The 22,450-nt window shown below is 42.3% G+C and overlaps 1 protein-coding gene across 1 annotated transcript; it reads left to right on the plus strand.

The window, feature by feature from the left end:
• The first annotated feature begins 7,303 nt into the window (after positions 1-7,303).
• insig2 (insulin induced gene 2) lies at positions 7,304-22,067 on the plus strand. Its single transcript, XM_071527658.1, has 7 exons — positions 7,304-7,432; positions 8,598-8,810; positions 10,246-10,418; positions 16,208-16,332; positions 17,356-17,522; positions 18,908-19,007; positions 19,283-22,067. Exons 2-7 carry the CDS (start codon positions 8,689-8,691, stop codon positions 19,322-19,324), a joined length of 729 nt encoding a protein of 242 aa, XP_071383759.1. The 5' UTR covers positions 7,304-7,432; positions 8,598-8,688; the 3' UTR covers positions 19,325-22,067.
• The last annotated feature ends 383 nt before the right edge of the window (positions 22,068-22,450 follow it).

The following is a 22,450-nucleotide window of genomic DNA, read 5'->3' on the forward strand; positions in this document are numbered from 1 at the left end:
TATTTCAATGGGCGCCAGCTCTGATTAGCATTAGAATCGGAGTCCCTCGTGGCCGTGAGGATACACCGGCCAATCTGTAATCATTGTTCCGCAGGCTCGCTCACAGGGGATACAGCCTGCTTTGTCATTATCATTCAATATGCCACACACACACACACACACACGCACACACACACACGCTGGTACCACTTCCTTGGTGCTGCCAGCGATGGGGGGGTGGGGGGTGGGGGGGGCATTTGCATTTCTCCCTCATAGTCCCAAGAATTTGCAAAGACAATGATGAAGCGGAGTGGACTCGCGCCGCCACAAATGACTCCCCCCCACCCCCCCCCACCCCCCGTCTTGTCTCCACGCGCTCGCCGAGGAGAGACGTGTTTTCTCCCCCCCCCCCCCCTAACCGGTGTTAAAGAAAGAGAAACGCTCTCTCTCTGTCTCACTCTATGTCTCATTTTCTGCTTGTGTGTGACGAGTTTAACACCACCACCACCCCCCTCCCCTCCCCACGCACAATTGTCTGCGCGCGCGTCTTCAAAATGTCATGTGTGAAGCTGTCTGATCTGCTCATTAGGGATCATTTGACTTTCCATTATGACTTTGGGTCATTAAGCCGCCGCCTACCGTGCCACGATTTGCCTGTTTGCTGTTTCATTGTTGTGGTAAATGTCAGTGTGCCTACAGAGAGCATGCTACCTGCATGCTTTGACTCATTTCCCTGTGTGTGTTCCCCCCCCCCCCCCCTCCCCCCCCTCTTGTCTGTCCGACCCGGCCGTTCCCCTGCTGCTGCTGCTGGATGGGAAACATGGCAGAGCTACAGATGTTAATGCAGATTCACGGCATGTCGAGCGCACAGAGAGGCAGAAAGGGAAACACGTCAGGCGGTCATTGTGTGAGGGATTTCCTGATCTTTGCCGTTTGCCCCGAGGATGTACTGTAGGTTGTTAACAGCTGAAATTAAAAAAAAAAAAAAAAAAAAAAAGCCTCTCTCTGGCCAAAAAAAAAAAAAAAATGGATGCGGGAATTTGAAATAAGTCTTTTTTTTTGCCTCGGCATGTTCTACTTTCCCAGCCAAAAAACGGAGTAATAATTTCCCGTTTTAGTTTACCTTTTAGAGCTGCAACGATTAATCGATTAGTTGTCGACTATTAAATTAATCGGCAACTATTTTGATAATCGATTAATCGGTTTGAGTCATTTTTTTAATGAAAAATAAGTCAAAATTCTCTGATTCCAGCTTCTTAAATGTGAATATTTTCTGGCTTCTTTCCTCCTCTATGACAGTAAACTGAATATCTTTGGGTTGTGGACAAAACAAGACATTTGAGGACGTCATCTTGGGCTTTGGGAAACACTGATCCACATTTTTCACCATTTTCTGACATTTTATAGACCAAACAACTAATCGATTAATCGAGAAAATAATCGACAGATGAATCGACAGTGAAAATAATCGTTAGTTGCAGCCCTATCACCTTTTACATGTGTGATCACTGACACTAATCTCTCTAATGTCCTGGCATGGAGGCACTGTCATATTCTCCTGTCTGAATAAATAAAGATTTTTCCCATTGGCTCAAATTGCTTGCACTCATCCCCCAAAAACATGCGACAAATGTCACTGTAACATTCAAGCAGCAGCCATTTTCTTTTGTGCGCTCCTGTGCTTTGGCTCCCCCCCCCCCCCCCCATTTACTCAAAGTGAGGGGGGGGAGGGAGCAGCAGCAGAGGTTTTGGGAGGCTCGGCAAACACGGCAATCTCCCGTTATCACCGCTATCTGGGGATTGGCGGATGAGGCGGGGGGGAGGAGAGGAGGGAAGGGAAGGGGGTGGAAGGGGGGGGGGGGGGGGGGTTAGAGGTTAATTATAGACAACAGAGAGGTCAGGGGGCCTATTATTTCGGAGCTGAGACCTGCAACGGTCCAATGGGGATGACATTTACGACGACGAGGGCCCCACCCCAACCCCTCCATCCCCTCCCACCACCCCCCCCAGCCCCCCCAGCCCGCGCCATCACTCACATTTATACCGAGGGAGCCGACAGTGGGACTCACTGGTCTGATAATGAAAAGGCCCTTAACGTTTGGCACAGGCAGGATGATGAATTGTATCCCTGGCTCTCCTCCGGCTGCGGCGGGGAGCCTCCAAATAGCCCCTGACAACTAATTGAAAGCCCCCGTACCCTCCTTTTACCCACCAGACCTCCTTTCTCACTCTAATTATTGGGGTTAAGGACGTCTCCCCGCGGGATTGTGGGTAGTGCGGCGCGCAGAATCTGCCGAGTCACCTTATTAAATGAACTGTAAATTAATCACTTTAGTCGTCCTTTAATCTGAGTGGATTATCCTAGTGAGTCATGATGTTCAGACGGCTGGGTTTCGTTGTGGTCTGTTGTGGTTTTGTGTGAAAGGTAATTAAAGCTCGCTTCCTTGTCCTGATGAAGGCTGGGAGGTTTTTTTTTAAGTTGGCGTAACGAAGAGCCAAAAAGAAAAGCCAAATAAATGCTTTTTTTTAAAGCTATTTTGGAGTGCCTTGGATCTCTTTTAAAGGTCATTAAATTAACCTTGAACTCTGCGATAGTAACATTGATAACAGTGATATTGACCGTCCTTAATCTGTGGATTACCCTAGTGAGTCATGATGTCCAGACAGTTGTGTTTCGTTGTGGTTTGTTGTGGTTTTGTGTGAAAGGTAATTAAAACTCGCCTCTTTGTTGAAAAGCGTTGGGCACAATATATTATTTTTTATAAAGAAGAGGCAAAAAGAAAGCCAAATAAATGCTAAAATGCTTAAATAAATAAATGTTTTTTGTTTTTTTTTGTACCTATTTTGGAGTGCCTTGGATCTCTTTTTCCAAGTAATTAAAGGAAGAGTTCACTCAAAAATAAAAAAAATTGTGTCATCATCTCCTCCCCCTCATGCCAGTTGAAACACAGGTGAAGTTTGTCCATATAACACACAGGGAGGCTGCAGCACAACTCCATAGCAGCCTTCTCCAAAACAACTGAAGTCAGTGGGGACCAGTTCTTCAGAGTTCCAAAAAGACCTACAGTATATTTACACCATCATTTAGTGCAAATCTGAACTACAGCTGATTGATTTGCAACAAATAATGGTGTATAGGTCTTTCTATTCACAGTGTGATTGTTTGGCTGTTTTTGTTTTGGAACTCTAAAGAACAGGTCCCCATTGACTTCAGTTGTTTTGGAGAAGGCTGCTACCAAGTTGTGCTGGCAGCCTCCCTGTGTGTTATATGGACTAACACATTTCACCTGTGTTTCATTTGGCATGAGGGTGAGCAGATGATGACCGAATTTTCATTTTTGGGTGAACTATCCCTTTAAAATGACCTTTTTTTTTGATAGGAAAAATAGATGAAATATATTAAAACATGTCACAGCAACATGTTACGGAGTCATACATGGGGCCAACATGAGAAACAACCACAGGATCAACTGAAATGCGACCGTTGCCTGACAGTTATGTAAATCCTCTGTTTTACTGTGCAGGTATAGCTGCTGACAAGACGGGCCGTTACTCTACTTCAGCTTTCTCCACAAACACATCGTCTTTCTTCTGTCATCTTTCATTCATGACGATCCCCCCCCTCCCCTCCCCTCCTCCCCTCTTCTCTCAGTTTTTTTTTTCTTCCATCTGCAACATATTTGCTTTGCTCTTCTGGTCTAATAGGCTTACAGAGATGCAGAGGTGAGGAAGTCACAGCGCGGAGTGGATCACGCTTAATCCCTCGTCCCATTTACACTCCATTTTGTATTCAGCATACTGGCCCTGCTGCTCATGATGGGGTTGCGGGGGATTATATCCGGCTGCACACAATAGTTTGAACATATACAGAGCAGGCCGTCCGCGCTTTCTCATCCCGCCGCGGTTCAGACTCGACTTTATCGTCGTCAGCTGTGGTTTGTGCTTCGTGCGCCGGATTTAAAAATCCCAGGCAGACAAAAGATGCTGCTGCTGCTGCTGCTGCTGGGCAAGATGTGATTTCTCACCCTGAATCATGAAGCATGCTGGGGAAACTCTGGGGAAAGTAAGAAGCAAAGAAACAAAGAATAAAACAACAAATTTTAGTCAATTTTTCTTCAGTGATTCTCAACCTTTTTCATATGGAGGCACTAATTTAGTCCACATTAGAGCCACGGACCCCCATTTGATGCGATTTTGTCCCTCAGACCCAAATCTGAGAATATTGTTATTGTTAGATATGATTTTGTCCAGAATCCCATGACTATCTGTACTGTAGGTAGAGAGGTAACAGTGAAACTGTGATCAAAACAGTCATTCTTCTACATTCTCTAATTGTGTTCACTTCTTCTAAATGAAGTTTAACAAGTCATCAAGTTGCTGGGGACCACCTGGAATCCCCGCAAGGACCCCTGGAGGTCCCCGGACCCCATGTTGAGAACCACTGCACTTAACGACCTAAAAGATGATTGGTGTGGTGTAAAAGGCAAAAGCTATCAGTGCTATCAAGCAGAATAACATTAGTCTGATAAGCAGTAGGCTAACAGACAAAATTAATCAAATACATATGAAAGTGGATTGTACATTGCATTGTTTCTGACCAAAATTAACTCACCCAAAATCCTACTGAAACATCTACTACTGTAGTCTGACACCTGAATATTAATTTCATTTTGGTTTTGTTAAACACACACACACACACACACACATTTTAACAATTTATTTATGTCCACACAGAAGAAAACGTACAAGGACACAAATATTGAAGGTGCAGTAAAGTACATTCACAAAATCATGGACCAGAGGCATAGATCTTCACAATACAAAACATAATACTCAGTTCTCAGGGGTATAAGTAGCAGCGTCTCCGCCATATATGGCGGCTGCCAATAATAGCAGAGACAGCACAGTACTTTGCAAGCCGTTTAGCTGCCTTTTTGGGCATCCCAAGTTGTTGAAGCCCTCTTACAACCAACCTGTGAGTGTGTCCTAGGCTGCCAAATATGAAAACAAGTAGTCTGCACCTATAACCTAGCTCTAAGATGGTGTTTAGGAGTGGTTGGTATTTAATGACCTTGGTCATAAAGGCTTCCTCTAGGCTGGAGTCAAAGGTGCAGGCTACCTCTAAAACAAACACTTCTTTGGACTTTTCATTAACCACTACAACATCTGGTGTATTGGCAGACAGATGTGAAAAAGAGCCTGGGTTACTATTACAGAGATAAAACATGGAAGGTTTGACACAGGAATGCTTGTACATTCTCACTGAAGGTGAAAAATGGTTTGATAAGTCCTTCGCTATAAGGTCCACTATTCTGTTGTGACGTGCTATGTACATTCCTTTGTAAACATAACAGCCATTCAAGATGTGTGACATTGTTTCAGTGACCTGTTCTGTGGTGTGATGCATACAATGAGGAACCTGAGTAGTAGGAAACCAGATAGAAAGGTTGAGTCTGGTGGGAAGGACTTGTAGTCTGGCTTTTACTGTGAATGTGACGATGTCCTCATTGAGCACAGTGTTCTTAAGGAAAGAGTGAGAGACAGAATGATCAGTAAAGGGAAGACATGCAAGTTTTCCCTGAAGCTTAAGTCCAGTCCAGTGTTGTTGTTGTTGATATTGGTGAGAATCCATAAGAGTTCGCCGGGTACTTGTGGAGGTTAGCAGGTAACTGTGTTCACCGTATGTGGCTGTTGCCTTGACAGAGATGAGGGGGTCAGTTATAATGTCTTCTGAGACCCTCACAGTCCCAGAGTCAGACCGCGCCCACTCCAGGGACACTCCAGTTCGGACACAAAGATCGTTCAGATCTGGCCAATCTGACCAGACCCCAAAACCAGCAGAGTGGGTGTCAAGTTTTCCACTGGGTTTCCTTCTGAATCCAAGGAAGTGGGGCTCTGACTCCCTGGCCAGTAGGACCTTGCGTCTCCTTAGGTCCAAGAACAGGGAGAATCGAGCCAGCTCCCTAACATCCTTATCATCATTATTCAGCATGTTTAGAAGGTGGGAAATCCGCATGCTGGTATAAATCCATGCCACATTTGGTACCCCCAGCCCTCCCTCCCACTGGGGATGAAAGATAATGTCACGAGTGCTGTGTGTGTTGAGTCCAAGCCACTTTCGCACTAAGCTCACTGTTTTGTCATTCATTTCACTTAGCACTTTCTGTTGGATGTGGACGTTGGAGAACAGATGTTGTACTTTAGACAGTGCCACCTGTCTAATGGCTTCCAACTTCATAGTCAGAGGGAGTGTAGATCTGTCAATTAAGTCCAACCTGGATGTGAACTCAGACAAGATGATGTTAACTTGCTCCTTCCATTCTCCTGCAATGTTGATTTTATGTCCAAGATAAGTGTATGTCTCATGGAGAGAGTATACACGTATGGGTCTTGTTGCTACTGTGAACACAGGGCAAGTATCAGCTTTTGAGCGGTACCAACGATTCCCTCCACTCCTCCTCTCATACAGAACAGCACATTTTGTGTCCTTGACCTCCAGGCCTGACCATTCCAAAAAAGAATCTGTCCTGGTGAGCATGTTCTTAATTACACTCTCTTCTCTAGAGGCTAGCTGGACATCATCTGCATAGCCCTGTACTGGGTTGGGGGAGAACACACCGTTGGGGGCACATTGACACAACCACTTTAACCATTGGTTGATAGCAATTATAAAATTAATTGCGCTCCATGGACAGCCAGTTTTAATGCCTATCTGGAGAGGTGTTGGGTGAGTGAGTTGCTTTCCGCAGATTACTTGGATAAAGGAGCCTCTGTATACATCTTTCACTATGTCAATGAACAGTTGGGATAGCTGTATTTCCTCCAGTGATCTGATCATGACACACACACACACACACACACACACACACACACACACACACCATCCTCCTTTGAAAGTGTGTTGTGTGTTCATTCTTGCTACTGTACAAACTGTGACATGTTTGCAGAAAATAAATAAACAAGCCTTGTTCAAAAACATAAGAAACAAAAACACCATGACAAAAGAAGCTGAACAAAACAAAACAGGATTAAATACACAAAAATAGACAAGATCTTCAAGATTTAAGAAGCTTAAATAACGGTTTACAAAAGATTGACTTTTAATTGTTTTGTTTTAAGAATAAAGAAGACCAGAAAGGAGCTAAGTCCCAAGTTAAATGAATGGCATTTGGCAATAACACTTAAAAAGGCACATTTATGAAACTTCATGAGTGCACTACTTTAATCACGTGATACGCAAGCTTTGTGTAACGCGGTTACGTCATGGTTTTAGAAGCTGATTGGCTGGTGCATTCAGCTCAGGGACGCAGTTCCAACCGGAAGTGCTCTAAGTTAGCGAGAAGGCTAATTAACGTTTCACCTGTTATCTCGCCAACGAATACACACTCTGAGCCAGTTTCAATGTCGTGTGAAATGTATAATTGTATTCGCGGAATGTCTCTCTCAACATAAGGTAAGATTTATCATTCACCTCAGCCAGCCTGCTGCTACGGATAGCTTATAATAACAAATGTAAGCTATGTAATCAAGCTAGCTGTTCCAAAGCTAACTTAGCTCTGACCCGACTACTGACATAACGTCTACTAGCCAGGCAGCCTTTTGCCTATTCAAGTAGCAGTTTTTATTAGTGTTAATTTCGATTTTACATTACTTCTTCTAAACGTATTTATCAGCAACTAGTTGGGTAATGTTTATGAACAGGTTGGCTAACGCTGTACTGCATGATGTTTAACGTTAGCGATCTAATCAGTTAGGTAACAGCTTGCCAGGCTAGCTAAGATAAAAGGTTATTTAAGTCTAATGTGTTATGCCACAGATGACGGTCTGTTGACACTGATCATACAGACTCACCTGAGGCGAACTGCTATAGCTAAAGGTAGTTTGTTACCTAACGCTAACCGGTAAACAAACAGTTTGTTGTTTAGTTAGCTACCATCAATATCACCAGCAAATGTTACACTGCACCTACACTATCAGCCACTTGCAAACAGTTTGACATATAATCTAGCATAAGATCAGCATACCTGAACTAGGTTTGAAACTGCTGCTGTCAAAGCCTTTTCCTAGTAAATTATGTATGTATATGACGTAGTATAGGATGTATATGATGGGTATATATGTGTAATATGTATATATGATGTAGCATGGTATATGACATGTATATGATGGTATGTAAAGTAGGGCTGGGCGATAATTCAATATTATCATTTATCGTCTTTCAGTGGAATCATATCGTGATGATATGAAGATATTTTAATATTGTGACACATTTCTGCTGTCTAAATTGATGATGACAAGCAAATCTTACTTAAAAACTCTCATAAAATGAGGTATGGTAGGAATATTATTAGAAAATTTCAGTTTTGTTTGACATCACACCTAACATTACCATTTGGTTCAATGAGATGAACATTCACTTGATTATTTAACATGATTTTGCATACATGAATCATATCGTGATATATATTGATATCGAGAAAAATCCTTATGCTTATCGTGATATTGATTTCAACCATATCGCCCAGCCCTAATGTAAAGCCCTTTGAGACTTGACTATAGCCTAAATATACAAGACTACACTAGACTTTTCCAACAGTCTCCCTGTCCTTGTTTTCCAGCACAGTTTGGGATGTCAGTGGAGGACGTTGAACTCACCGGTGGATAGAGACGTCAGACAGCGTTACACATTTCCCTGTCCCAGGGTTACGAATGTCCCTAACACTGACAGCCATGACCGACAGCACAGTGACCAGCGGCCCGCAGCAGCGGTCGGGGTCCGGCCAGATGCCTCGGCCCCCCCAGGGGCCCTACATCTCGGTCATCACCAACAGGTCAGTTCTGAGGCTGTTAAACTTTGGCCCAAATTATAGATAGAAGTGGACCATGGGTGGTCAACTCGGCTTGTAGGTTCAGGTGCACAGCCTCGTTGTGATACCGTTTCCACTTTGATGCAGATATGAGACTACTCCTAACTTTTTGCTTTTACCTGGATTGACATGCAACAAAGCATCTTGGGCACAAATTACTGTTTGACCAAGATTGTATCAAACTATTGTCTTTTTGTTGCATTTGTAGGGTTAAATGACAGGAATAACAATAGTTTGGCAAATTTACAGGAAAAATCTCCCCATGGATCCTCTTACACTGTTATATCTCATCAATCTTTAGCGATCAATTAATTATTAGTTATTTTGTGATGAAGTCTTGTAATTTACTTTTTGGTTGTATCCGCTTTCCCTCAAGCTGCCTCATCTACTTCCACTTAAGTTAGTGATTTCCTACATTTCCCAGAACGACTTTCTACAACCTGAACTTGTTGCATTCAGCTGTGGGTTTTATGTGTTGGTGGACAGAGCAATAACAATACGAGAGTGAGAGTTTTTCAGGTCAAGAAAAAGTGAGAGTCGCACCCCTTACTCAAAACACGTAGGCTATTTTGTGGCTGCTTTGCATTTTGCTCTGTTGAGGCTACTGTTGGTAGAGAAATTGGTGTCTCGTTTGGCCAGTTATCCACAGGAATAAGAAAAATACACACCAAACAACAATGTAAGGTAGAAATGTAAGGTACATGGGCAAGAGCTGTTTTTTTAACGACGTTACAGTGTTTAAGGGTGGTTTTCTCTCTTAATTTTGTATTCACATTAGGGCTGAACAATTAATCGAAATTTTATCGAAATCGCAATATGGCCTACTGCAATTTTCAAACCTCAGGAGGTGCAATATTTGTTTAAGGGTAAATGTGTGTCAAAATAGCATTTTAAATGAAATATTGTGGTGCTGCAGAGATGTCCTGGCCTACACATCATATTCTACAGACTTAAGAAAACATCTTTGTTTGATCCCCGCAAAAATCACACCATAATCATTTTAATACGTTTTTCAATGAAAATGAGAATAATGATGTAAAAATGATCATTCCCTCTAATATTGCAAATCATATCGCAATTGCAATATCAGTCAAAATCAAAATAATCGCAATTAGATATTTTTTCAAAATCGTTCAGCCCTAATTCACATGTTGCTCACAGCCAGGCTGGATGACAAACAGTTTATTGTTCTTCATTACCAAAGGCAGGGATGTGCCTCTTTTTATGTTCAACAAATATATAGGAGGATATAGGGTGTCTTACACTGTCATGTTGTACTATATGTGAGGTCTTGTCCTTGTAACATGTTGTGTCAGTATTTTACCAAGAAACTGCAACTTCTCAGTATGTGTTAAAGGTGATTTTGATTCTGATGACTTCTTGGTGTTCTGTACTACAGGACCACCAACCTGGTGATCCGTGGGGCCATGCTGTTCTCAGTGGGTGTGTTCCTGGCCTTGGTGCTGAACCTGCTTCAGGTGCAGAGAAACGTCACCCTCTTCCCCCCTGATGTCATCAGCAGTATCTTCTCCTCGGCCTGGTGGGTGCCGCCCTGCTGCGGCACGGCCTCAGGTAAGACGGACACACCCTAAAGATAGCTAGCGGTCCGCAGTCCTGTCAGGTTTATTTTTGTCTTTTCACTGAGACAGTAGGAAGTTGAGAGGGACACAGAGTGGAGGAGACGCAGGAGAGAAGGTCCTGGTGGGATTTGATCCTCGGCCAGGAGGCTCCAGAGTCTGTGTAGACTTCTGGCAAGAAGTCTTTTCACACAGCGTAACCACTTGACATCTCTGATTACAGGATTACAAGGATTGCTCTGATGAAGGCTCTCAGTTAATTGCTGAAACACGTCTCTTGAAGTGTCTCTCTTCATGGATGGAGTGCCATCTTCTTCCCATTTTATTTTTTTGTAAAGATTTATTTTAGGCATTATTAATAGAGACAGGAAGGTATGGGAGAGAGAGAGAGGGGAGGACATGCAGCAAAGGACCGCGGGCCGGATTCAAACCCGGGTCGCTGCAGGAAGGACTGAGCCTTATATGGTATGCGCTCTACTCGGTGATCCACTGGGGCTCCCCTTCTTCCCATTTTAGGACAAGGATTCTTAGAGCTTTAAGCCAATGATCCAAGTATAAGTACAGATTCGTATTCACCATGTTGTGTCTCACCAGAAACAACCCGCATTTTAGGTTTTGATACATTGATTGATGAAGGCTGTTTGCAGGCTGTTTGAAAAAAATTATTGTCTCATTTCAAAATACTGAGTCCATGTAGGCCAGTCTTTCTCAATCCTGATCCTCGGGACACACAGTGCTGCTAGTTTTCTATCCTACCACGCAGTTAAAGTCCCACTGAAACGGAAGTTAGAGCGTCTTTAGCTTCTGTACTGTGACGTATTTCCCAGTGAAACGAAATATTTGAGCGGTGTACAGTCACAAGAGGGATTTAAATCAAATCCTTCGCATTTGATTGGACCGCTAAACAGTGGGCGGGGCTTAGAGTTTAGCGCGATACGGAGCTACAGAGAGAAACGGAGCTACAGAGGACTGTTGGCTCCACACACACCTCCCTCACCTGTTGTTAGATCAGGAGGAGGACAAGGGAGAGATGAATGAATTAGACCTCAGCCACATTGTTTTGGAAATGAAAACAATGTTTTTGCCCACTGATATCCAAACACACATCTCTTCCTATCTCGTCCTGAGGGTAGACACACACAGCAGTAATACACAATCAAATCAAATCGCTTTATTACAGCTTGATTTGAATGGCCCTAATGGCAGAATTGAAAGCCAAATGATCTTTAAAGAGTGTGTAAACAAACTTTCCAGCCAGTCTCTGCCTGGTACACTCATTTTGAAAGATGTGGAAAAAGTGTGGTGAGAGTGAATAGGGGAGTGTGTCCATAACAGATCACCCATCTCTTCTTGGGGATGGGAACAATTTTCTGATGGCAAAGCATTTGATGCTGCCAAAGTTGAAATACCTGTCTTCACAAATCACATCACTTGGAGAACAGCGTAACAATGAATTTCTGCCCCCTAGAAGTGGATGTAGGACTTCAGTTGTAAAATGTTGAAATGAAGTACTGGATCAATGCCACTGTCACTATGTAGAAGCCATGCAATAATGTTTACAGCTCATAAATGTGATTTAGTGCTGATTCACTCTTTAATGATCTGATTAGACAGCTTTACATGTGGCTCTGGTTGCACACTTTTTTTGCCTCCAGTCACACATGGCATTAGGATTGGAATTCCATATAGCCTGAACAATTCAATACAGTCACAATCTGCATTGAGTGACGTAAATAGATGGACAGTATTGTAATTTTAGCGGGTGTCACTTTTCTTTTTTTCTCGTTTTGGGACCAAACTCGGCAGATGTTTAGTGTGTATGGACACTCAGAGATTTGGTCTTTTATGACTGGATCTCAAAAATCTCATTCCAAATAACAAGTGTAACCAGAGCTTATGATAAGACTGCACAGTTATAGATAAATTTAGAATCTTGATTAAGGACAAGGTCCCATGCTGCAGGTCAGAACATGCAGCTGTGCGAACAGTCTTTGAAAGCGCTCACCTTTGCTTGGATATGAAACCAAACAGACTAAGATTGTTAGTTAGCAGCTCAGGCTCCTGCAGAACCTCAAATAAAACAGAGAAAAGATAACGACACCTTAACCTTAATGTCTCAATTATCAAAGTAATTATATATTGTATATAAAGCTTATTGTAAAGGTGGGGAATAGACATAACTAAAGTGGATGGAAAAAGAAAAATGAAACAATTAATAGATAAATAAATGTAACCTATAGGACTATGTCATTTGGTCATTACAACATGTATGCATACGCACATCTAGGTCAAATCCAACCCCAAACAAACACACACACACACACACGCACACAGGGGCAAACACACTCCCTCCCGTACCGAACGCACACAGACCCACAGCACCAAAGCACACAAACATATCAGCACACAGACACGACCACAGGGGACTTGCATATTATGCTTAGCCTACTTTTCAGATGATAGACATACCCTAGGCGATAATGAGAAATAAAAATACTCCGATTGTCTATATGGACTAACATTTAGAAAGGTATCGATGGCGTTTTTATATTCATGTGTCACTTCCCATGCGAAACAAGGATAAGTCCGTCTCAGCTGTTGGGATGACCTGTTTCTTTACATAGGCCATGGCTTTGGTAGCATCCACAAACTCCTTCTCCTCGTTGTTGTGGGAGATGCGGAATCCGGCAGGGAAGAGTAGGGCTGGGCGATATGGTTGAAATCAATATCATGATAATCATAAGGATTTTTCTCGATATCAATATATATCACGATATGGTTCATGTATGCAAAACCACGTTAAATAATAATCTCTGTGTCGGGCTGCGGTGTGAGCGCTCCATCTGTACATCTCTGTCCATCTGAAGCACTTCCTTAAGAAGTTTGGAAGCTGCCGCGGGAGAGCTTGAGCGACCCCCACGATCCGAATGTTACCTCTCCTCATCCTTCCCTCCAGGTCCTCACACTTTTCTCTTAAAGCCTCTACTTGCTTCTTGAGGTCTGTTACAGCGGTTTGTACCGATACTCCTTACTCCGACCATGTTGACAGCCCTTCCTCAACGGCTTTCACATTAGCTTTTACGTGATCAATTTCTGTGCGAGTTGCGGTTGTATTGTTAGCAATTTCAGTTTTCACGTCCTTTATTTCCTTCTGTAACGCTTCAGAATCATCCGCTAAAGCACTCTTCAGCTCTTCTCTTACTACAGTGGATATGTCTTTCCTTAAGGAGGAGAGGATATCAGCTTTGATCGCTGCAATGTTCATGGTCGAGCTTACCGCGAGTACGTGTGGGGCTTGAACCAGTGGTTATCTGAACCAGTGGTTCTCAACGTGGGGTCCGGGGACCACCAGTGGTCCTTGAGGGGGTTTCAGGGGGTCCCAAGCAAAGTGATGAATTGTTAAACTTCACCATTATTTCCCTTACAAGAAGTTAACACAATTAGAGAATGTAGAAGAATGACTGTTTTGATCATAGTTTCTCTGTTATCTCTCTACCTACAATACAGATAGTCATGGAATTCCGGACAAAATCATATCTAACAATGAAAATATTCTCAGATTTGGGTCCAAGAGACAAAATCTCATCAAATGGGGGGGCCGTGGCTCTAATGTGGACTAAAATAGGGGTCCGTGATATGAGAAAGGTTGAGAATCACTGATCTGAACTGTTCACAGAGGAGGTGTTGGGCCTTGAGTTGGACGTACCGTCGTATTTGTATTTTCGCAGATTTGATGCCATCCACCTCGATTTTACTGTCCTTTAACTACACTTTGGTTTATTAAAGATAGATTTTGAACGTTTTACGTGCGATTTAAAATGTAAATGTCATTTAAATATGAAATTAGTACGGATTCTGCAGGAGCACTGAAATGTGCGTCTTACTCAATTTGTCGCTCACTAGCGCCCCCTGAACAAAGCTGTTTTAATCACACTCTCTGTCTCATAGCAACACATTGATTATTTTCAACTGTTCTAAGGGAAATGAGATGTTGTACGTTGTAAGTTGTACGGATATTAATTGCAGAAACTAAAATCGCCATATACAGTTAAATAAGATTAAACACGATTTTATTTATTTATTTGTATTTCTCCTTTATTTAACCAGGTGAGTCCCACTGAGATGTTCATCTCTTTTGCAAGGGAGCCCTTGCCAAGAGAACAGCAAACAGATGTTACAAAAATACAACACAAAACCACAATATAAAATTACAAGGAATACATACAAATATACAAATTACACAGTATGCAATCTCAAGTAAAACAGCTACAAACTTCAGTTTTTAAAGACTGCAACAGACTTTTTAAAATCACCCAGAGGGATGAAGTGATCCAGGTTTGCATCTTTCTGGAGCTGATTCCAGGACCATGGAGCATAATAACTAAAAGCCATCTTCCCAAATCCTGTGGAAGGGCGAGGGACAGTGAAGAGTAGTGAATTCTTAGAGCGCAAGTTGTAAGAACTTGTGATACGATTTGAAAAGGCGATTTAAATAGCCAGGGAGTTGCCCTATAGATAAAAATGTGCCAATGAAACCATCGGTAATGCAATGAGGTCAGACCTGCCCTTTCATACAAGTGACAACGATGAGTGAGTGATTTAGCATTCAGAATGAAACGTAAAGCGATTGTGCAACCACAGCTCCTGGCATATTGAAGAAGCATATGTGGACATTTGCATGGGAATAAACACACACACACACACACACACACACACACACACATCCACACACACACCCCCCTCCATCTGAATGCACACAGTGCCCAGTGGGCTCGACTAGCCAGCATTATTGAAACGTGGTCCCCTGGGTGCTGAGCGGCGGATGTGAAGCGGGGGAGGCTGGGCCCGAGCGGAGCCCAGCAGCCCCAGGCTCTCTCCCTCCTGAGACTTCCTGCAGGAGCCTGTCATCTCCACTTGTTGCTAACACTCACTAGGCTTTCATCCCCCGCGGGAGGGCTATCGCATTTTGTTGACAGTGCAAAATTAATTTGTTTTGACGGCACATTAGTTAAGTCGAAGGTGATCGGGGCTCGAGCTGCGATGCAAATCAGAGAAGTTTATTGTTATTTTGTCAAATACCAACTGCCAGTGTCTGAAGTTAACGAATGAATTTACCTGCCAGGAACAGGTTTCAACAGCCAAAATAATTAATGTATTTTTTCATAGAAATATCACCCTAGCTGTTTTCATGCTTTTTCATGTGTAGAATCAGGTACCGTGTCAAATATTCAATAAAGAGACAAGAGCAGATTTAGAGTTTTAATTTAAAACTCACTCACTTACACAGTGGATCAAGTTGGTAATTCATCATGAAGTAACTCGCTAGATGAGAATTAACGTTAATATTCAAATAATCCATCCAGGAAGTTTAGATGCTTCCGCTTTGTGTAGAGCAGCGTAACAGGCAGCCAATCAGGAGCATGTTTGATGCAGATGATGTCAGAGAGAGGGTACGGTGGCCAGCAGGGACAAAGTTTGAGAATAAGCGAAGACCAGAACTGTAACCGAGGCTTTCAAATGTTATCGTCTCAAAAAAGCTAAAGATTTTACCGGCGTTTGGCGCTCGGCAGGCCATATTTCCTGACCCTGCTCACTGGACACATAAGGAAGCTTTTTCAAAAACAGTTGCAGACCTAGGGGGAGTGTGTCATCAGAATTGCATGGATGCCACGCGAAGGCCCTTTTCTCTTCACAACAATACCAGCGCAAAGCGTGTTGGGACTGTGCTATTGCAGCAATAAAAGCCGCCTTGTGTTGTCTCTCTCCCTTTTGTCCCTTCCTCAGCCGTGATCGGCCTGCTGTACCCGTGCATCGACAGCCGGCTGGGCGAGCCGCACAAGTTCAAGCGGGAGTGGTCCAGCGTGATGCGCTGCGTGGCCGTGTTCGTGGGCATCAACCACGCCAGCGCTGTATCCTTAAGGCTTTGTCGTTGTTGTTGTTACCACTGGATCAGTTCACTGACAATCACACCACCGAAATACACGATGGGGCTCAAGGGTTAGAAATTGCAGAATGATTTATTGTTGTTTTATTGCTATATGTCGTTGGTGACTTGCAAAAATCTTGTATCGACAGTTTTTTGTGTTTTATACTGGAATTGCACACATAGAAACCCATGTTCTGTCAGCCTCAGCCTGAGGCATTAGTTAGACATTGCAAATGGTTAAAATACTTGGATGTCAGTGGGAAAAACAACCAGTTTGTCTAAATTTCTAAGAAAATGACTCTTTGGCATTGCAAGTTTTCACCAAGCCACAGGCAATATTTTAGTCAGTGGTTTATCCTGTTGTTCATTTGGCAGCGGGCGGTTTGATAATGTATAATAGACTGTGAATGTTGACAGTGCGTTATGCATGCACTTCAGTACATCAGGCTTTTTTTTAAACTTATTTTTTATTTGCTCATTTCTCACATCCCCTTTTACATCAAAAATATTTCAACATAGGCTGACAGTTTCCTTTACAAGGGGTTACAATTTTTGTAGAGTTTTATATATCCGAACAATTCAACATGAAAATATGTATAAAAATAAATCAAAACAAATTGAAATTTTTCAGCCAATTTATTGTAATTGCTTAATAATATTTGTAAGAGTTACATCCTTTTCCTACTGTGAATTACATCCGGTTTCATCCCAAGAATTGCTATCAGAGGGTCTCTTACCAATTCAACATCTAATACTTTGTTCACAGTGGTAAAAATTGATGTACATCAGTTTTTTAATCAGAATTTATTGTTTCAAATCAGCTGCATTAAGATTCAACACTTGGTCCACTCTCATATTAACCCTACGATGGCTCACTAGCTGAACGTCCCACGTAGCTGCAGTTTCTGTCTCGTCTACACCGGCCGCTGTGTAAATCCAGCTGTATAGCTCTGTATGGCTGACCGCCAGGCCCTTGACCCTTGACCCTTGACCCTGCTGCTGTCAGAAAGTGGACTTTGCCAACAACGTGCAGCTGTCTCTGACGCTGGCGGCGCTCTCCATCGGCCTGTGGTGGACGTTCGACCGCTCCCGCAGCGGCTTCGGCCTGGGAGTCTGCATCGCTCTGCTGGCGACGCTGGCAACCCAGCTCCTGGTGTACAATGGAGTCTTTCAGTGAGTTTGCACACACACACACACACACACACACAGAGTTTAGTGTAGTTTGTTTGTGCAGTGATGCAAACGGATAAAAACACAGTGAAAAAACACACGAAAGAAGAGGGAAAAAAATGAAATTCAAGATGACAGGCGCAGAGCTGAATTGGATCACAGAATCTAAACTACAACATGGAAACATTTTTTTTTTGTATCCGATAATTCCAGCAGTATGTTTTCTTTCCTTTACGTTCATTTAGCCGCATTCCCAATCAGCATGTTAAAACCCCTTTGGCAACTCTGGTCAGGATTGCTGGATCAAACTGCTGAGGGTATTGATGTAATTTTATCATGCTGTGATAGAGAGTATATTACGTTACGGAATCTTAGCTTGGTTTGGTAACATATCAGCTAAGTTAAAATCACAAATAAATAGACTGGTCCACACAGCAATGAAAGTGATAGGGGTGCCCTCCAAATGCTCTTTGAGAAGACTATAGTTAGGTCAAAACTCCAGCAACACTTGTAGTATATAGAACAACTTTATTGTTAGACCGTTGTTGTCATATACTACAAGTGTTGCTGGAGTTTTGACCTCTTTAGACTTTTTTTCCCTTCTCCATGCACCTTGGAAGTAGGTGAAGTTGTGCCAGAAACCCCTACTCTAGAAGACTATAGTTAAACAGGCTAGGAAAATTATCGCTGACCCCTCCCATGTCCTGTATTAAGAATACGAACTGCTCCCATCAGGTAGACCCTACAGGGTTCCAATTAAATACAGGAAAAGATACCTGAATAGGTATAAAAATTCTTTCATCCCTCTATCAGTGAATCTCCTAAACTCAGGACATAAGGAGGGTGTGGAATGTGGGGCTGTGTTGCATGTACTTGAATGCACTTATGTCTGCTCTTGTTTGTGCTGTGCACTTTGTGTCTGTTATTGCACTATAATTGTATATATTTTTATGTGGCAGCCTTTATGTCCAAGACAAATTTCCCTAGGGACAAATAAAGTAATCTTGAATCTTCTGTGAAAATGTCTTAAAATACCGTAAATTATTTCATCCAAACTCAAGGCGTTAAAAGGGTTTGAATGCAGTTAAATTAAAGCGTTAAATTCAGTTCGAGAGGTCTTAAAAAAGCTGCAGTTTCTTGATACAGTGTGTTTCACGTGGACTTGTATTCTGATATGTCTATAGTTATATTTTTCCCTTTTTGTCATGTGCAAAATCGGTCTTGTATTCATTCTAACTGGCATTAAAAAGCCTTCAAATGTCTTCAATTGAATTTGAAACTTGCAGACACCCTGCAAACACTTCTGTTAAATAGCTAAAGGTTAAACTTAATTGCTCAATCTTCCGGAAGATTTAGGCGTCGCTATAATGTGCTTCTTTTCTGCACAGGTATACTTCTCCAGATTTCCTCTACATTCGCTCCTGGTTACCTTGCATCTTCTTTGCGGGCGTGATCACTATGGGAAACATCGGACGGCAGCTAGCCTTGGTAAGCACCCGCCAAGCCCAAAACTCTGCTGAATCAGTATTAGATTCACGTTGGTCCTTTATGGTCGACTGTTAACGCAAAAACCTTTTAAGTGAAGTGAAAGAGTTGCGTGAACGTCCTTCTCCAAAAGGCCACGCATAAATTTCTTATTCCTCCCAAACTGTACACTCTCAATAGAACAAACCGGCCATGAAAGTTAATTCAACTGTCATGTGTCTGACCTTTTTTTTTTTTTTTTTTTTTTTTTTTCTCTCTCCTTGTGTCGTTTCTCTCAGTACGAATACAAAGTTGTCCAAGAGAAGACCCATCAGGACTGAGTCAGCTCCATCAAACCCCTCTGCTCACAAATGACAGTTTCTTTGCACCAGCGCGAAGCCAAAAGCGGGTCACCGAAGGACATCTGTACGCAGCGGGGATCGGGCCGACCGACCGACCCCGGCGGAGCGGTCAAGCGCGGCTCCTGATTCGCTGGACAACACAGTATTTCCGATTGGCTCTCATTAGCCGGGGTGGGGCGACGGCCGGCTTCACCACGAACCTTCATTTTGCCGCTGAGCTGAGGTGAATAATGACAGCGGAGGGTTTTTTTTTTTTTTTTTTTTAAATATGCTTCTTTTGGTGCGGTTTATCCACTGGCGCCGTCTGTGATCGCAACTCAACTGGAACGCGATCAGCGGCGAAGCATCTGCCGCCGCTCAGATCAACTCAGCACTAGTGGTTTGAAACCTTTGGCTCCATTGTGCCAAACAGTCATGCAGGGGGAATCGGTTTTAAAACTCTGCTCACGTCCCCTAATCTCTACACATCCTCTCACATATCTGTAGAGAATCTATAGCCTAGCTCGCTTCTATCTAGAAAGATACGCATCTATATTCCATGCTTTTATAATGTAAAATTAGCTGATAGGCATCCACACTCATTCGGTAGTGTTTTATTTTATATGTAAAGGAATGATGGTGTGCCCTGTATGCATGCCTGCCCCGGCTGAGAGGACCAGAGGTGCTCCGTGTTTCAGCAGTCACATCCAGTGGGTGCTTCAGCCTCACCTGCCTGTCAGTCATATGTACAGTATCATCGGCTCCAACGAGCGAATGAATGAATGAAGAGTGATTTCTTATTTTTGATTGTAGAAGGCTACAAGGGTTTTGGGTTGGAGGTGGATTGTATGTTTGGCTGAATTGAGACGGGCAGAGAAAATTGGGTCGGTTTGTCTTTATGTAAACCGGATCTTATTTTTTAAACTGATGGGTTTCGTTCCAAAATGTGGAAAAAAAAAAAAAAAAAAAGTGACACCCACTCTCCCATATTGACTGCTGGCATGGAAGTCGCACACATTATGAGTTAGTATTGAAGTTGGGAGTCATCTTAAAGGAATAGTTCACCCAAAAATGAAGAATGAAGAGTTCCAAAAAGACCTACAGTATATTTACACCATCATTTAGTGCAAATCTTAAGTACACCTGATTGATTTGCAAAAAATAATGGTGTGTAGGTCTTTCTATTCACAGTGTGATTGTTTGGCTGTTTTTGTTTTGGAACTCTAAAGAACAGGTCCCCATTGACTTCAGTTGTTTTAAAGAAGGCTGCTACCAAGTTGTGCTGGCAGCCTCCCTGTGTGTTATATGGACTAACAAATTTCACCTGTGTTTCATTTGGCATGAGGGTGAGGAGATGATGACAGAATTTTCATTTTTGGGTGAACTATTCCTTTAAGACATTTGCTTATGAAATTGAGGACACAATTATGTTTTAGATTTTCCCAAAATGTGTTACACAGCCTTTTGGACTGAAACCCTTCAGGTGCTGTTTAAAATGGGTAAAAACATTAGATTTGTGTCACATAGAGTCAAAAATCTGATTTTCTGTTCCTCTGTAATTGCAGCCTTTATTTCCCCCAAACAGCAGGAATGCCAAATTTGCCCAGCTAACTTTGAAAAAGCTTCTTCACACTTGATAGTTATCCTTTATAAAGCATAGATGATCAGTCAACTAACAATAACGGAGACCTCGGCTTTAGATGGAGAGGTAGAGCGTCATCTTTTTCTGAAAGTTGATTGAAATAAGTTTTATATTTATCTTTGGTGCGCGTCAAGATCGTGTGTGTGATCCTGCCCGACTGTGTTAGTCGAACACTTACAAATGTAATACATACAGTAGCATATAACTATGTACATGCATAGTTTGTTACAGTTTCATGAGACAATTTCCCAAAGTTTTCAGTGGCTTATAAAGAATACTTATGGTGTTATGAGTGCAAGATGTTATCATTCAGAAAAACAAATTAGATTCTATGTCTGGACTCATTTTCACATCCACAGCAGCATCAAATGTTGATATTCCTAAATGTCGCAGCATTGTCCGCTGGATAATTCACAGATCCCATTATGGGACTTTTTCCACTCTGTATTTTTTAACGCAGGTACATTCGCGTTGACTTGGGCACAAAGACAAGATTCAGATACAGTGTTTATAAGTGTGAAGATCTCCATCCTGCTGTTTAGGTCTTTGCTGAAGAACTTCCCAGTATGCAGTCGGTGTTGTTGGGCTGCTGGATGGTAGAAAATACAGCTGGTCATTTCATTAAAAACAACAACAAAAACACAAGGACGTAAAACAGGGAGCACTTAATGTGTCAACGAATAGGACCATTGGACCATTAAGGGAACTTTTTTAAAAATGTCTTTGATATAAAACCTAATGGGTCTAATTAGAAGAATTACACAGTGTTTAAACAATTGAAACTTTCCAAACAGTGTTTTTGTAATCTGTATGATTTAGGTTGCATGATGCTGTGTAAGGCAATGTGGAGGAACATTTTTTTCTTCTGAAACACATTTACAGAGTTTTGGGTAGCATGTTTCATATCAGCATTGTAGCAGCTGTATTTTATTTTTTTGTTAAAATACGATAGACTGGTTGTTTTTATCCCTCCAGAAGCTGGAGGATTGAACTTGTGCGGTGGTTGAACGGAGACTTAATCAATCCACTCACTAACGCAGCGTCTGGAACCTGAACTCGTGCAATCTCTTTTGGTGTAATAAACAACATGCCTTTTGGTAACTAACCGCCTCTGATTTCTCTGTTTCCTCATCTTCCCCATTGTGGAGGAAAACTATCGGTGAGTTTGATCTGCAGGTTGGAGAGAGAGTTTTATAGTGTTGAATATTCATGATTATGCTAATACAGATAGACTTTAATAAAGCTATTGGTCAACAAGCAAATAGTAAACATGTTGTCCCCCACCAGTGATGTAGTTCCACCCTTGGGTCAGTCGGTGATTGCTGAGTGAACTTGAAATATGAGTGAAATTGTATAAGCATTTTCATATGGGACAATGAAAGGACAGATTGACCATATATTTCTGTTGCCTACTCTCCTCAGAATTAGGTTTACAAGTTATATCTTGAAATGTAGTAACTGTAATTGTCCTGATTTACTCAATA

The sequence above is a fragment of the Centroberyx affinis genome, unplaced genomic scaffold (genome assembly GCF_046629955.1).
Source record: "Centroberyx affinis isolate AG114_WGS23_722 - 3 ecotype Tasmania unplaced genomic scaffold, CSIRO-AGI_Caff_v1 ptg001563l_1, whole genome shotgun sequence".
Lineage (NCBI taxonomy): Eukaryota > Metazoa > Chordata > Actinopteri > Beryciformes > Berycidae > Centroberyx > Centroberyx affinis.

Coding starts and splice junctions, on each gene's coding strand:
- insig2 (XM_071527658.1), top strand. CDS start 8,689: ATGTCCCTAACACTGACAGCCATGACCGACAGCACAGTGACCAGCGGC. Junction 10,419..16,207: donor CTGCTGCGGCACGGCCTCAG/GTAAGACGGACA, acceptor TCCCTTCCTCAG/CCGTGATCGGCCTGCTGTAC. Junction 17,523..18,907: donor GTGTACAATGGAGTCTTTCA/GTGAGTTTGCAC, acceptor TTTTCTGCACAG/GTATACTTCTCCAGATTTCC.